Below are 14,300 nucleotides of genomic sequence, written 5' to 3'. Positions count from 1 at the left end.
GAAAGTTTAAGTGTCTAGACCTGGATATTGAAAGTGGAGGTAAACATAGCATTTTTTTTTATATCTATAAAAGACTAGCTTAAAAATCCTCTTAGGGGCTGGAAAGGTGGCTCAGCGGTAGAGTGCTTGCCTTGCATGCACTAGATTCAATTCCTCAGCACCACATAATCAGAAAAAGCCAGAAGTGGCACTGTGGCTCAAGTGGTAGAGCACTAGCCTTGAGCTGAAGAGCTGAGGAACAGAGCCCAGGCCCAGAGTTCAGGCCCTATGACTGACCACCCCCCCCCCAAAAAAAAATGCCCTTAGGAAATTCTGTTAGATTTGGTGTGATTAAGCCTGTGAAAAATCAGATTTGTGAGATTTGTTTCTTAAGGGAGTCAGCAATACACAGTGCTTCAAATCCCTGCTGTACTATCTATGAATTGTGCAGCCTGAGTCTCTAGTTCATGATGTGTCAAAAAAGGGGGAAAGACTGTAGATTGTAGTCATGATTAAATAGAATAATATATGCAAAATTCTTGTGTTGGTTCTTAGCTTGTGAGAAGGACCCCAAAATTTTATCAGAACTATTTTCCCTCAATTTAATGTACTAATGTTTAGCAAAATGCCTACTACAAAGTAAATCGAATCCTAAATGTTTTTGCTAGATTAAATGGATGGGACTGAAGTGTGTAGAGTAGGTAGTAGTGATGTAGGTAGAGGGGGGAGTTCTTTGTTACCTTGCACTTCTTTTGTGACAGTGTTCAGACAGTGACTCCATTTTATATGCTCATTGCAGGGGTAGCACTACTTGTCTAGAAATGGTTCCTCAAGACTGAGAAGTGACACAGCAACACAGAGCCTGGGATTGCTGCCAAATTTTAAGAATCACAGATTGTAATGTGAGGGAGGAGGGTAGAGGAGTTGGAAAATTCAACCTCAGCTTGAAAGCTACTTTATGGTTAGGCAAAAATGATCATGCCTCCCATAGTCCCAGGTAGAGCTGTCTCTGAAACCTTTGGGGAAGTCACTGTCATGTGACTGCACAGAAGGAAGAACCCAGCAGTGGGCTGGATTCAGGCCAATCTGGCTTCAAGGGACCCGTGTTCTAGAAAGGTCCCGAAAGGCTACATAGCATGCTATCACTGTCCTGGGGTTCTCAATTTCTTAACAAAGTCCCCTTGCCCATTTTCATGTGCTTTAGGTCCTGCAAATTCTGTAGTGGATCCAGGCTACGTGATGTCTCAGTTTTTGAGCCATATTGATCTAATGTTTCTTTTAATCTCTCTTTCTTTCTTCTTTTCTTTCTTTCTTTCTTTCCTTCCTTCCTCATTTCCTTCTTTCTTTCTTTCTTACTTTCTATCTTTCTTTTCTTTCTTTCTTTTTCTACTTATTTAGTTATAAAAACCACAAAGATTGTGAAAGATGAAATCTGTGCAAAACAAAGAAAACAGTAATACCTCATTGCTTACTTCCTGTTCTGTACTCTAGAAACAGCTACTGCTAATAGTGTACATCTCCCAGAATTTTCATAGAAGCTTTAAATTAGTGTATTTTGAAATATATTGCATTGTTGCTGCATATATTAACAGTATAACATTATTTGTATTAAAATGCTCATTTCTCTCAGTTGCTCCTGCTTCTATAAGGCAACTACTGTTAATAATTTTCTTAAGTGTCCTCAAAATAAGTTTTAATTTAAAAACCTTATTTTTTTAAAAAGAGCAGCTTTTACTTGGCAGAAAAATAGAGCAAAAAGCAGATCTTGTTCCAGAGTGGTAGATCAGTTTTCTTTTTATAAGTGATAAAACATGCCTAATGTTGGGTGCTAGTGGCTCAGACCTGTAATCTTAGCTACTCAAGAGGCTGAGATCTGAGGATTGTGGTTCAGTGTCAGGCTGAAAAGTCCCTGTGAGACTCTTTCTACAATTAACCACTCAAAACTGGAAGTGGAGCTGTGGCTCAAAGTAATAGAGAACTAGCCTTGAGCAAAAATTGCTCAGAGACAGTGCTCAGGCAATGAGTTCAATCTCCATGACCAACCAACAAAACAAAACACAAACAACAACAAACATTCCTGGTACTTGTGGCTCATGTCTGTAATCCTAGCTACTCTGGAGCTTGAGATCTGAGGATGAGGGTTCAGGCCATCCCTGACTGGCTCTTATCTCCAATTAACCACCAAAAAGTAAGAAAGTGGAGCTGTCCCAACTGGTGCTAGCCTTGGGCACAAAAAAGCTTGGGGACAATGCCTAGACCCCAAGTTCAGACCCTAGAACTGACACACATGCATACGTGTAAGCACACATCCACAAACACACGCAAAACTATATTGGCAAATATTACCACCCAAAGTCTATAGTTTACAGTTCACTCTTCCAAAAATTTTTCAAATTAATTTTAATTACATAAGGCATACATTTTCCTATGTTTTTGAAGGCATGTAGCTGTTCACAAAGCAAAACAGAATAATACTATGCATATAGCTTGGGTATGTGCATTTGCTTGTTTCTGTGTGTTTTGAAGACACCTTTGTAGGTCATTATATGTAGTTCTACCTAAACTTGTAAGCCTGTATTTTAATTTATGTGTCCAATTTCATAGTGGTATTTTTGTTTTTGAACAGTGTAGATACATGTTTTATACAGGTATATTATTATGCATCCTACTATCTATAATGGGATTGTAGGGCCATAGGATATGAAAGTCATAAAATTGGCATTCTCTTATCTGCAGTTGTACTGACCTTGCTATAGTTTTCACTGATCTCCCTTCCAGTTAAAGATTTTTTTTTTTGGTTGGTCATGGGTCTTGAACTCTGGGCTTGGACACTGTCACTGCACTCTTAAGCTGAAGGGGAGCTCTCTACCAATTGAGCCACAGCACCACTTCCAGTTTTCTAGTGGTTTATTGGAGATAAGAGTCTCACAAAGTTTCTTGCCTGGGCTGGCTTTGAACTATGATCCTCAGATCTCAGCCTCCTGAGTAGCTAGGATTATAGACATGAGCCACCATTATAAGCTCCAAGTACAAGATTCTTTAATCTGTATATTTACTCCCAGAGATAAGTCTATTGTTATATATGCATTATACTAAATATTGAGACATGTGGGGTTTAATAAGGTCACATAGAAGAGGAGGTTCAGAATCTCGAGGCTGTTTGACTTCTGAGTCTGTGTTCTTAACTATTGGCAATACTACCTCTAGAAAGGTCAATGCCATCTTCATTTTTTTTTTGAGATTTTGTTCTTTTTTTAATTTAATTTTGTTTTATTTGTGAACATACTGTACAGAGGGGTTACAATTGCATGGGCAGGATAATGCGTACATTTCTTACCAAGCATTGCATCCTCCTCCTTTGTTTACCCTTCACATCCTCAATGCCATCTTTATAACAGTTACTCATCTGAACTTTTAAAAACTATTATTGTAGGGGCTGGGAAGTTGGCTCAGTGGTAGAGCGCTTGCCTTGCATGCCTGAGGCCCTGGGCTTGATTCCTCAGCACCATATAAGCAAAAAGAAAAAAGCTGGAAGTGGTGCTGTGGCTCAAGTGGTAGAGCACTAGCCTTGAGCTGAAGAGCTGAGGGACAGCGCTCAGGCCCAGAGTTCAGGCCCCATGACCGGACCAAAAAAACAAAAAACAAAAAACTATTATTGTATTTATTCACTTACTTGTCTTTTTCTCCCACTAACACTGTAATTCTCCAAGAATAAGGCACCTATCCCAATAGTATTCATATCTCTATTCCTAATTCCTAGTATAATAGCTAATATATTATGCATAATAAAATGAGTTGCATGAATAACAATGACTCAAGAAGCAACTATTATATCCATTTTACAGATGAGAAAATTATCAAGGCTAACCAAATAATATAGTAGAACATAGAAAGAAGAGTTGTGGAACTGTTGCTTAAACCCAGAGTCTTTGATATGAAGTGCAGTGTGCTTTCTACTGTGTCTTAGCTGTGTGCCTCCTTCAGAGAGCCCTGGAAAGAGCGCCTTCCCTAGCAACCATTTCTAAGCTGGAAAACTTTACCTCTGGAAGCCCTCAGTGGCTCCAGAAGCAGCAGAGCTTGATGGGAGGAGGGTCTTTGTAAAAAAAGAGTTCCTGGAGGGGCCGGGAAGTTGGCTCAGTGATAGAGCACTTGCCTCACATGCATGAGGCCCTTGGTTCCATTCCCCAGCACCATATAAGCAGAAAAAAGCTGGGAAGTGGTGCTTTGGCTCAAATGGTAGGGTGCTAGCCTTGAGCTGAAGAGCTGAGGGATAGCGCCCAGACCCAGAGTTCAGCCCCCACAACCGCCAAAAAATGAGTAGCCTCCTGCAATAGATTATTAAAAGGGGAATTGGGTTCCTAGTGGACCACTATACACCTATCCTTTATTTCAGAGTTCCTGAATATCAGACTTTATTCCGTTTATTTATGAGCCTTGTCTCTCTTTAATGCTCACAATACCATTAGACAAATATTGTATCTTGTTTTTATGTATGAAAAAAAATGGGTGATGAGAAGGCCAAGTGATGAAGCTACAATTCTAACTCAAGGCTGTATGAGACTGAACCTACATTCTCTAAGCATTCCCTTCCATGCAGAATATAATAGCCAGCTAAAGAGGGAGGATTTGAGAAGAGGCTATAAAGGGAAATTGCCCTCCCTAGATCCTGAGGACCTTAGCAATCAGAAAATAAGGTAGAGAAAAACCATGCAGCCTAAGCTCTGCTGGGTTGTGGGGGTCGTTGAAAGAAGAAATAGGATTTTTTTTTTTTAAAGCTGACTGAAGATGTAGCCATCCCAGTGTTTGAATCTGGGTTTGCAGCACATGATGTCTTTGTACTCTTAACCTAGAAATGGCAGAGTTATTTTGGGCACAAAGCAAGAGCTGTAGCTTTAAAAATATGCCAAGTGTATTTCTCTCTTCCGCTTCAAGATTACAGAAAATGAGCCCAGCTGTGGCCTGAGGCAGCAAACAGTGGTTTAGCGCTTCTTCCAGATAACTCATCCCACCCAGCGAGTGAAACACTCAGGAATGGGCTGCTCCAGCCACCTGAGAGAATGGAAGAGGATCAGCCTTCTGCTAGTTAAGCCTGACTTCCAATCCATGTACCCACCCCTCTCCAGCTACTCTGGGGATCAAAATGCTATCTGTGATTGCAGTTCAGTTCTCTCTTGCCACTCATTCCTAAAGCTCCCCAAGAAGTTAAGGAAACAAAGTAACTGTTGGGTTACCAAGCCAGGAGTCAGTGAGAGAATAAATTTTCAGCTTCATTATCAAATAAACACCAGTATGATACAGTTCAAATCATCCTGCTGTGATTAAAGTCTTTAGATTTCTTATCTATAAACTAATAGTCCTTTAAATATAATATATAATTTTGATTATTTATGATAAATTATTTAAATACACATAAGCAAAATACTCAATTGCTTGAATCAGGATAAGTAATCAATAGTCTTTAAAAAATGAATCTTCTGCTGTAATTATACTAGCAAGTTAAATTGAGTGACGTTTTACTTTGTGCCAATCACCCTGCCAAATGCTGTGTAAGCATAATTACATTTAATCCTATAACAATCCTTTGAGATGGGTACTATTATTATCTGCTTTGCAGTTGGAAACTGAGGGTAAGGGATACTAAATAATTTGCTGAACAGCACAAAACTTACATGATGTAGCTAGGTTTAAACCTTAGTATTCTGATTAAAGAGCTTAAATACTTAAAGAGTACAGAGAGTGTGTGTTTCCCTTCCTTTGTTTCCACAAACAGTTCTTTCCACTCTCCAGAGAAGGATCAGATGTTTCAGCTTTCTCCCTGTCTCTATGATCCTGGACCAAATGTGGATTTCAGACTGTTTCCTCGTGTACAGTGATTCTTTAGCTTAGCTTTGCCTAGTCCATAAAGGGTTGGTGGGCGGTGCTGGCCTAGTGGGTCTCAACCTCCTCCCGTCCCCCCACCCCCAAATGGCGAGAAAGGCCATGGAGACCAAGCTGGTGAAACTTTACGACCTTGGTTTTCAATGGCTAGATGGCAGCTTTTATTTATTTATTTATTTTGCTTTTGCTAAGCATGTAGAATCTGCACAATCTCCTAAATTCTGAGAGAAAAAGATGAAATGGCTGTTGAAAGCCCGAGGGGCACAAAAGAAATCAGCTGCTTGAAAGAATGCAGTTGGCTGGGCCAAGTAGCCGAGGTGTCTAGAAAGAGGAAGAGGAGGCGTGTCCCTGTGCAGAAAGTCCCTGGAAGTTGACTCGCAGCCCCAGAATCTGCAGAGCTTCTTGGGGCCTTGACTCTTGCCCTGGGCAGCCAGAAGCAGCAGCCCACACGGGAGAACAAGCAGTCCAGGGGAGCTTGGCTGGCTGGGCCGGAAGCGTGTGTAATCATTTAATAGCTTTTGCTGGCTGTGCTCTGACTTAGCAGAGTGGGCGGTAGGCAGGCTCCAGAGTGCTGTCTGGCAAGGTAGGCCCCGGCTTTAATCAAAATGATGGGTTTTCTGGAAGTTCTTTATTAACCTCAGCGCTGAAATCTCAGAGTAACAAAAGGATGAATGGGGAGTGAAGGGGCGGGGCTGAGACCTGGAGACTGAGCTGTGATTTTCCTGACTTGTCACTGTGGCATCCACACCCTTCCCCCACCTCCACTTCTTTCAATTGATTCTAGTTTAGAGGCCCTTGCCTGCATCTTTGTCAAGCAGATAGGTAACAAAACAGTTAATAACCCTAACAACTGCTATACTTAACGTTTTAGGGGTTTCAAAGGACTTCGGTATACAGCCCACGATGAGTCTCATAGTCAGAGGCTGCTTAGATTGGAGGCCTACGTTTCACCTTTAATATATCCATTGGTCTTTAAGTCCTCTCATCCATAAAACAGACATGGATGTTAGCAATACCTACTTCATATGGTTCTTGTGTGAAGACTGAAAGAGGAAAGCCATGGAAATTAGAAAACACCTTCCTGGCCTTAGTAATTGTCCAGAGCAGCTCAGAATGGGGGGTTTCAAGGTGAGTTTTACAAGTGAGGCATCAGGACCTTCTTGGCATTTGGTTTTTCATCCACTTAGTCCATAAGGCTCAAAAAAATTACTTGAAGTTGACACTTAATCTCCAAAAGGCAGTTTTTAAAGTACACAATGAAGATATATATGCTTTTCGGTTTTAAAAATTATTTTCATATACAAGGTGATACAAGATCTTTCAAGTGCAGAAAATAGAACTCATGGCCTTGTAGTTTGGTTCTTTACATATATCCCTATATATTATGAAAAAATTAACAAGTAGTCATCCCCACAGAAAAATAATGTTTTATAATGATGATTATGTTCTTTTAAAGCTTTTAAATCTGTAAGGTCCATTCCTGGACGGCGAACAGACCTCGCCCAGTACCTGCGTTACCTAGGCAACTGGGACACCTGGAAGAGGTCACATCCGCATCCGCTGAGGTCACATCTTAACCTGATGTGGCCACACCTTTCTCCCACCTGACCCCACTTCCCTTTATCTGGACACACCCTTCCGCACCCCCTACCCTATATAAGGAATAAACCGCGGCCAGGCCGCCCTTTCTCTTTTCCTTTGCGAGCCGCGTGGAGTGCCAACCTTGCCTGGTCCCAGCAGGTCTACTGAATAAACCCCTTACCTGAATACCACGTGCGTGGTGCAGTTCTTACTCGGTTACCTCTTTTTTAAAAACCTAACAAAATCCTGTTGGACTGTAATCTGAATGTCTGCAAAGAGCTCTGTCCATAGAGATTCCCCCTAAGCTGTTTTAAATCCTCTCTTTCTAGGCTCTAATAGGGCCTTTCATTTGGGTCTCAACTACATCTCATTCTTTTCTCAGAGTGAGCTAGATCTTGGGCGAGACCTGAGGGAGATCTCTGCTGGGAGAAAAGAGGAAGCACTAAAGAACAAACATTTCCTCAGTTGAACACTGGTTGAGACTGACCTCAGGCTGGAGTTTAGAACAGAATTAGTTCCTCTTTCCTTTTTATCTTCTTCAAAAGGTACTGTGTATTGAATCTGCCACAAAGACAGCATTTTATTGGCCAAGCTAGTCAAGAGTCTTCAGGGCTTTCAGCCAAAAAGAACTCAGGTTAAGGAGGTCAATAAATGTTGTTTATCAGATCCTTAAGCTATCTTTTCACCTCTGTAAGAGGGCAGATACTCCTCAGCCATTACAGATGTTTTGCTTCCACCACAACCTGAGGTTAGGCACCTCACGGCACTTAAGGTGGGAGGGATTTGAGAAACCACCTTTTGTTATGCTCTGTAAACGCTGAATACATGGATGATGCACCTGAATAGACCTCTGATTGCTTCTTGGAAGTTTGGCAGTCACAGACCTAAGAACCCTGGCCTAGGCCTGGGAAGCTCAGTGTAAAGAAGTTGATTAGCTCTTTGTAGTCCTGACGTGAAGAGGCCACTATGTCAATAGACATAGCTAAAATGTCCTCTAACTCCACAAATGAGTGGATCTCTGGGCTCTGCTTCTCTAGATGACAGCCCTGAGGCCTCCTGTAATGGAGTCCCGGCTATGATTGGAAAAAAACAAACTCACTCAGTTTAGACTTAAGGGGTGGTTCTGAAACCCAATTCTAGGTCCCACATTAGAGGCTTTAAAATTGTTTTTAAATGTGTTGCTTTCATCTCTGTCTTTCAAAAACAGAGCTTTTATCTGAAAGGTTAACAGGTAGATTTCAGCTGAATTTAATGAAAGATTTGATTATCTTAGACAACTGAAACCAATTACCTAGCCTCAGAGAAAAAAAATACCCCTTGCCCCATCTTGATAATGTGATCAAGTCAACTCTGCCAGGGCAGATATGGTATAAGGGAAGGAGTTTGGTGGGGAGAAGAAACTTACTTCCTCTCCCTGTGCTTACAGTAAATTTACAGTATCTGACCCTCTTAGTCCCAAGAGCTGTGCCATATATAGTTAGCCATATGTGATACCATTTATGGAGCTCTTCCATTGTGCTAAGGATCGGGTTTAGCACTTTATATGCATTACCTCACTGACTTTAGGGACTCCAAAAGTACCATCTGTAGAGAGTTGTTGGAACTGCTGAAGAGGTACCATTTCCACTTTTCACAGCAGTATCTTTATTCATCCACCCAGCAAATATTTACATAAGCAGTAGGACAGCAATTGTGCTAGGCATTGGTCACACAATAGTGAATAAATAGAAACCTATATTGCTTTGGTAGATCTTAGAGTGTTAGATATTACTGGGGGAAGGGACTACTGTAGTCATAGAATGCCCCTCTGAGGAAATTACATTCATGCACAGACTTGAAGAATCTGAGCATTATATTATTATATTATGAGAGAAAGCAACTCCAAGCAATTTTTGAGGAACTGAAAAATACCTGTGTAGCTGGATTATAGTGGTAAGAGGAAGACTTGTAGATTTGGAGAATAAAACCATTAGATTTCTTAAAAGAACTTAAATAGTTTAATAGAGTTTGACTTTTCTAAGGCAGTAGAAAGCCTTTGCATCATTTGAAGCATGAAGATGATCTAATCTGATGTTATTTTTAAAGGATATTACTATATGTACACCATACTTCCATTTTTAAAAAGGGAGAATGACTTTAAAAACGACTGGGTGGAAGATTAGAGAAAAGCAGAAACAGATTGTGCATGAAGGAAGCTATTGCTGTAATTTATATGAGATAATGACCTGAAAAGAATGGAAAAGAAGAGGAAAGGAATCAAGATCAAAATGACAGATTTTGGTAATGTTATAAATGGAGAATGGAGAAGAAAGAAAAATGGAGAATACAGCTCTGACCTTCCTGGCTTAAGTAGTGGAGTAAGTGGGATACATTTACTGAGACTAGAAAGATTTAGAAAAGAATAGGTGAAAGGAAATCAAACCTGCATTTCAGATTCCCTCAGTTTGTGATTTCCCTAAAATTTCCAAGTAGAGATACCAGGTAAGCATGAGATTGGAACACAGAGAGATATGGATTCTAAATAGAAATCTGTTCTTGTTAGCATATTTTAATATACATTTTTTCCCAGTCCTGTGTCTTGAACTTAGGGCACTGGTCTATCCCTGAGCATTTTTGCTTAAGGTTAGTGTTCTACATGGCTTTTTTGCTGGTTCGTTGGAGATGAGTCTCATGGACTTTCTTACCTGGACTGGCTTTGAGTCATAATTCTCATATCTCAGCCTCTTGAATAGCAAGGATTACAGGCATCAGCCATTGGTGCCCAACTTCTGAATATTTATTTTTAGACAGAATCTCATTGTAGCCCAGGTTGGCCTTGAACTCAAGATCTTCCTGCCTTTCCTCCTAAGAACTGAAAATGTGGATATTTATACCCAGGAACATGGGTGAAAAATCACAAAGAAGAGAATGTAGAGAAAGCTGAGGAGAGTTACGGTATAAACCCAACAAAGTGTCAACATGTTGATAGAGATAATAACCAGAAAGAAAGGTCAGGAAGATATTTGGGCTGTGGGGAAGCAGAAGACGCCTCTACAAAACATAGGAAGGTTAAGTTGAAGGCAACTAAGAAGAAGCAAGTACAAGAAACCTCTTTGCTCTTCTGTTTGCCTAAAGGCTGAATTTAGATTTTCAAAGAAAATGTATCTTTACCTGTATCTACCAAGCGGAACAAAGTTTAACCATAGAAGACAGTTTGAAACAGCCCGGGGATAGTACCAAAAGATTCTATAGTAAAATCCTTAACTAGTCTTTGTGTGGCATTTATTGATCTTACTGTAAGTTGCTGCCCGTGGTACTCAAAGTCCTTTTTTTTTTTTGTCTGTCAAATACTTTCAGCTAGAATTCAAAGCCACCTCTTTGGGAACTAGTCCTTCCCTCCGTGTGTTTTATGTATGTATGAAATGTAAGTGTTATGAAGCTTCTATTTGTTTACTCTTGTTATCTATCCTTTGTAACAGGGGTTCATTTGAACTAAAAAAAATGTGGAGGTTCTACTACATGATAAACAATGCATGAATAGGTGTTTCAAGAGGAAATGACTCATGCTCCTAAAGAAATTAATAAGATGAGGATTAAAATGTGATCATTGGTTTTGGAAATAGTATAGTGCAGCTTATGTGAACAGTGTTAAGAAAAATCAAACAAAAATTAGTGGTCAAGAACACTAAACTAGAAGAGACTGGTAGTATAGGAACTAAGGCATGAAAAGAGCAGACCCAGACAATATCAAACTATAACAGAACATAAATGCTATTTGAGGATTAGTGTCAGATACATAAATGCTGCTGTAAGGTCAGAGGGTGTCAATGTCATTGCCAATGGGATCTCTTTCCCCAGGCAAACCATTACTCTTTCTCTCCAGCTCTGACTTCTTCTTTAAATCATTGCTATGCTATATCTCATGGTTTCTTTGGGACATGGCTGTCTGGACAGCCTCTTAAATATTCTACATCGACTCTGTTATATATTTGTGATGTTTTGTTTTTCAGAACCAGAAGCAGGAGAGGTGTCCCCTCCAGTTGGTGCCGGTGTCAACAGCAACAGCTGGACCTTTAAATATGGACCAGGCAACCCCAAACAATCCGGTCCCGGTGAGTTGCCAGACAAATTCATTATCCCAGGATCTCCTGCAATCATCTCCATCCGGCAGGAGCCTTCTAACAACCAAATTGACAAAAGTGACTTCATAACCTTCGGCAAAAAGGAGGAGACCAAGAAAAAGAAGAAAAAGAAGAAGGGTAACAAGACCCAGGAGAAAAAAGAGAAAGGGAACAGCACGACTGACAACAGTGACCAGTGAGGTCATCAAATGGAAATAAGCCACTTAGCCAGTTTTTGTAATAATGGCAAATCTCTCCCATGTAGCAATTCCCTGCTCCTTTCTCCTACCCACATGAGCCCTCTTAGAGACCTCAGAAATCTGCAGGAAGTTCCCTGTGTCTGTCTAGGTCACAAATAACAGGTTTTGTCTTAAAAGCTTTCCTAAGTCTGGTGTTAACTCTCTCGCTCTCCACTCTGGCTTGTTGTCGGAACTTCAAAAGCAGACCCAAGTTTCCTTTCTTCTCCAACGCAAAAAAAAAAAAAAAAAAGGCCTCCCAGCCCTGTCAGTGGAAGTTGGACTCTCTTCCCTGAGCTCTGGGGATCCTGTCTTGATGGCACTTGCAGTGCAGGTTCAAAGGTTTTCAGATTGTTTGTGGCCAGTTGCTATGATGTAGCCACAACAAATGTTTGAGGGCCAAATGTGGGCTGGAATGGGCCTGGTTAGACTAGTTTGCTCAAGAATGGCTGGGGAACAAAGGGAAATCATCATTCTGGAGGGGAAAAGGAAACAACTCAAAGAAGGACCAGACTTTCTAAATCTTACAACTCAAGAGGTGATGATCATCCTCTATCAGACAAAACTATCTCCACTGACAAGGCTTTAGGAGTCCCTAAAGTCTGTTGGCTGTGGTATCGTTGTACCTAAAACCATGTAATGCGAACCAACAGCTCAGTGTTTAACAGAAGGCCAGCCAGGGGCAACTGAAGCAGTTCTGATGTGTTTCCTGTACATGTCCTGTGCTCACTTTATTAAACATTCTTTTGCACACAATGTTTATGAAAAGGCAAGCTCCTTTTCCAACAATACATATGCAAAAGCAAAAGGAAAAAAACCCAACACCTCACTTTATGCTGTTTGTTGTTTGATAGATTTATTTAAAAAAAAGAGAAAGTTTATAGCTATAAATCTCTAAAGAGAAATATGATGAATACAATTCCCCTGAACGTCCCTCAAAAGAGAATTCAGTCTACAGCCATTGAAATGATCATTGCTGCTACTGAAGTGCTTTAAGAGAATTGCCTGGAACATCTGTATTATACCGGCTACCTGCCAATCACAGCTTTACTCTTTCAGGTCACTCTGGGGCTCCCTCTTGCATGTATTAATTACTAATAAAAGAATCTTTCTCTCTCTCTTTTCTAAGAAAAATGATGTGCACTTTGAATACACAAACTTCTCTCAACTATAATATCAAGACCCAGAAATTGAAGAAAAAATACTGTTTTCTCATCCATACAGTGAGCAGACTTTTCAGTCCTCTAATTCTGTGACTTGTCTTGGTGTGCTAGCCTACACCTTCTCTTTGATTTAGATTTCCTTTTTCATAACACTCTGAATTGCTAATCTTACTAACACCTATGATGTTACCTGAAATCAATCTCCCATATGTATGCTGTATGCTATTATAAGACTCCTGAAATATACTTACTCTGTGCTTGTGTATGTGAATGTTAATGCAACTATTACCTAGAGTGAACTTTAAGCTTTATTGTTGAATGTAATCCCATTATACTTCCTTTTGTACACCTGTGGAAAAGTGGAGTAGTGTTTTTTTAACCATTGTTAATCAGCTTTTGTGTATGAAAGACACAGTAAAATTTCTTTCTTAAATCAAGATATGGTGATTCAAGGAATTTTATTTGTGGTCAGCCAAGAGCTGTCTCTTGCCAAGACTCCTGTTGGCAAGAGGATGAATAGAGCTTTTTTTCTAGAAACAATTCTGGAATAAGTACTGAAGATATTCCCTGAGGGTGTTCAAGCACAAATTTTATGAATCTGACCTCTTGGAAGTTATAGGAAACTTTGAAATTCGAATGCTGTCTGGAATATCAGCTCATGGGAAATAATAAAATTTATTGTCATCTTAAATAAGGCATTTTAATTTTGTTATGCACAGTTTAGAAGTTTGCTTAATTGTATTATCTATTTAAAAGTTAATATAAAAGAGGTAGGAGTCTGTTATAAAAAAAGGCATTAAATCTCAAAAAAAGTGTCTTGTCTACTTCTAGCTTCATTCTCCCATATTTTGAAGGGTGTGTAACTTCAGCTCTGCAGGATTGCATGGGGTAAAACTTGTTGCAAACACATGTGAATCATTGCTACATTGTAGGTTGTAATCATTTTTGCCCCACTGAAGCCCATGTAACTGACCTTACGTGCCTTTTGAACTAGGAGAATCGGGCTAATTTATTAATGATGATAATTATAATGTATCTGTTCAGCACTTTTTAAATTTGCAGAAGTGCTTTCCAATCCATGTTAGTTACTAGTTATTACAGCTGTAAGGATAAAACACGTCATGTGGATTCATTTTTAATTGGTGCTATTGGTATTTCCTCTGTTATTGCTAATAAATGGAAAATGGTGGTATGAAAGCAATGGTGGTCATTTCTAAGTAGAGTAGAAGAAAATAGAACATGGATTATCATTAGCTATTACTACAAAAGAAGATTGCTGCAATATGAAACTTACTGTGTCAATCTCTGCCTGTCACCCTGGTTTTTATGTTCATCACTAAGGCAAAACATCAAAGGAATCAAAA

At 39.9% G+C, this 14,300-nt stretch overlaps 1 protein-coding gene across 2 annotated transcripts in view; it reads left to right on the top strand.

Moving 5' to 3' along the window:
• LOC105988693 (protocadherin alpha-C2) overlaps nucleotides 1-14,133 on the top strand; it is a 95,167-nt gene extending 81,034 nt beyond the window's left edge. For both annotated transcript variants that reach the window (XM_013020366.1, XM_013020365.1), the window contains exon 4: nucleotides 11,427-14,133. In XM_013020366.1, coding sequence (XP_012875820.1) covers nucleotides 11,427-11,737 — 311 coding nt within the window. In that variant the 3' untranslated portion in view covers nucleotides 11,738-14,133. The remainder of the gene's footprint in view (nucleotides 1-11,426) is intronic.
• Nucleotides 14,134-14,300: the final 167 nt, after the last annotated feature.

Source organism: Dipodomys ordii, unplaced genomic scaffold (assembly GCF_000151885.1).
Source record: "Dipodomys ordii isolate 6190 unplaced genomic scaffold, Dord_2.0 Scaffold50, whole genome shotgun sequence".
Lineage (NCBI taxonomy): Eukaryota > Metazoa > Chordata > Mammalia > Rodentia > Heteromyidae > Dipodomys > Dipodomys ordii.
This window is presented reverse-complemented; position numbering and strand designations above follow the sequence as displayed.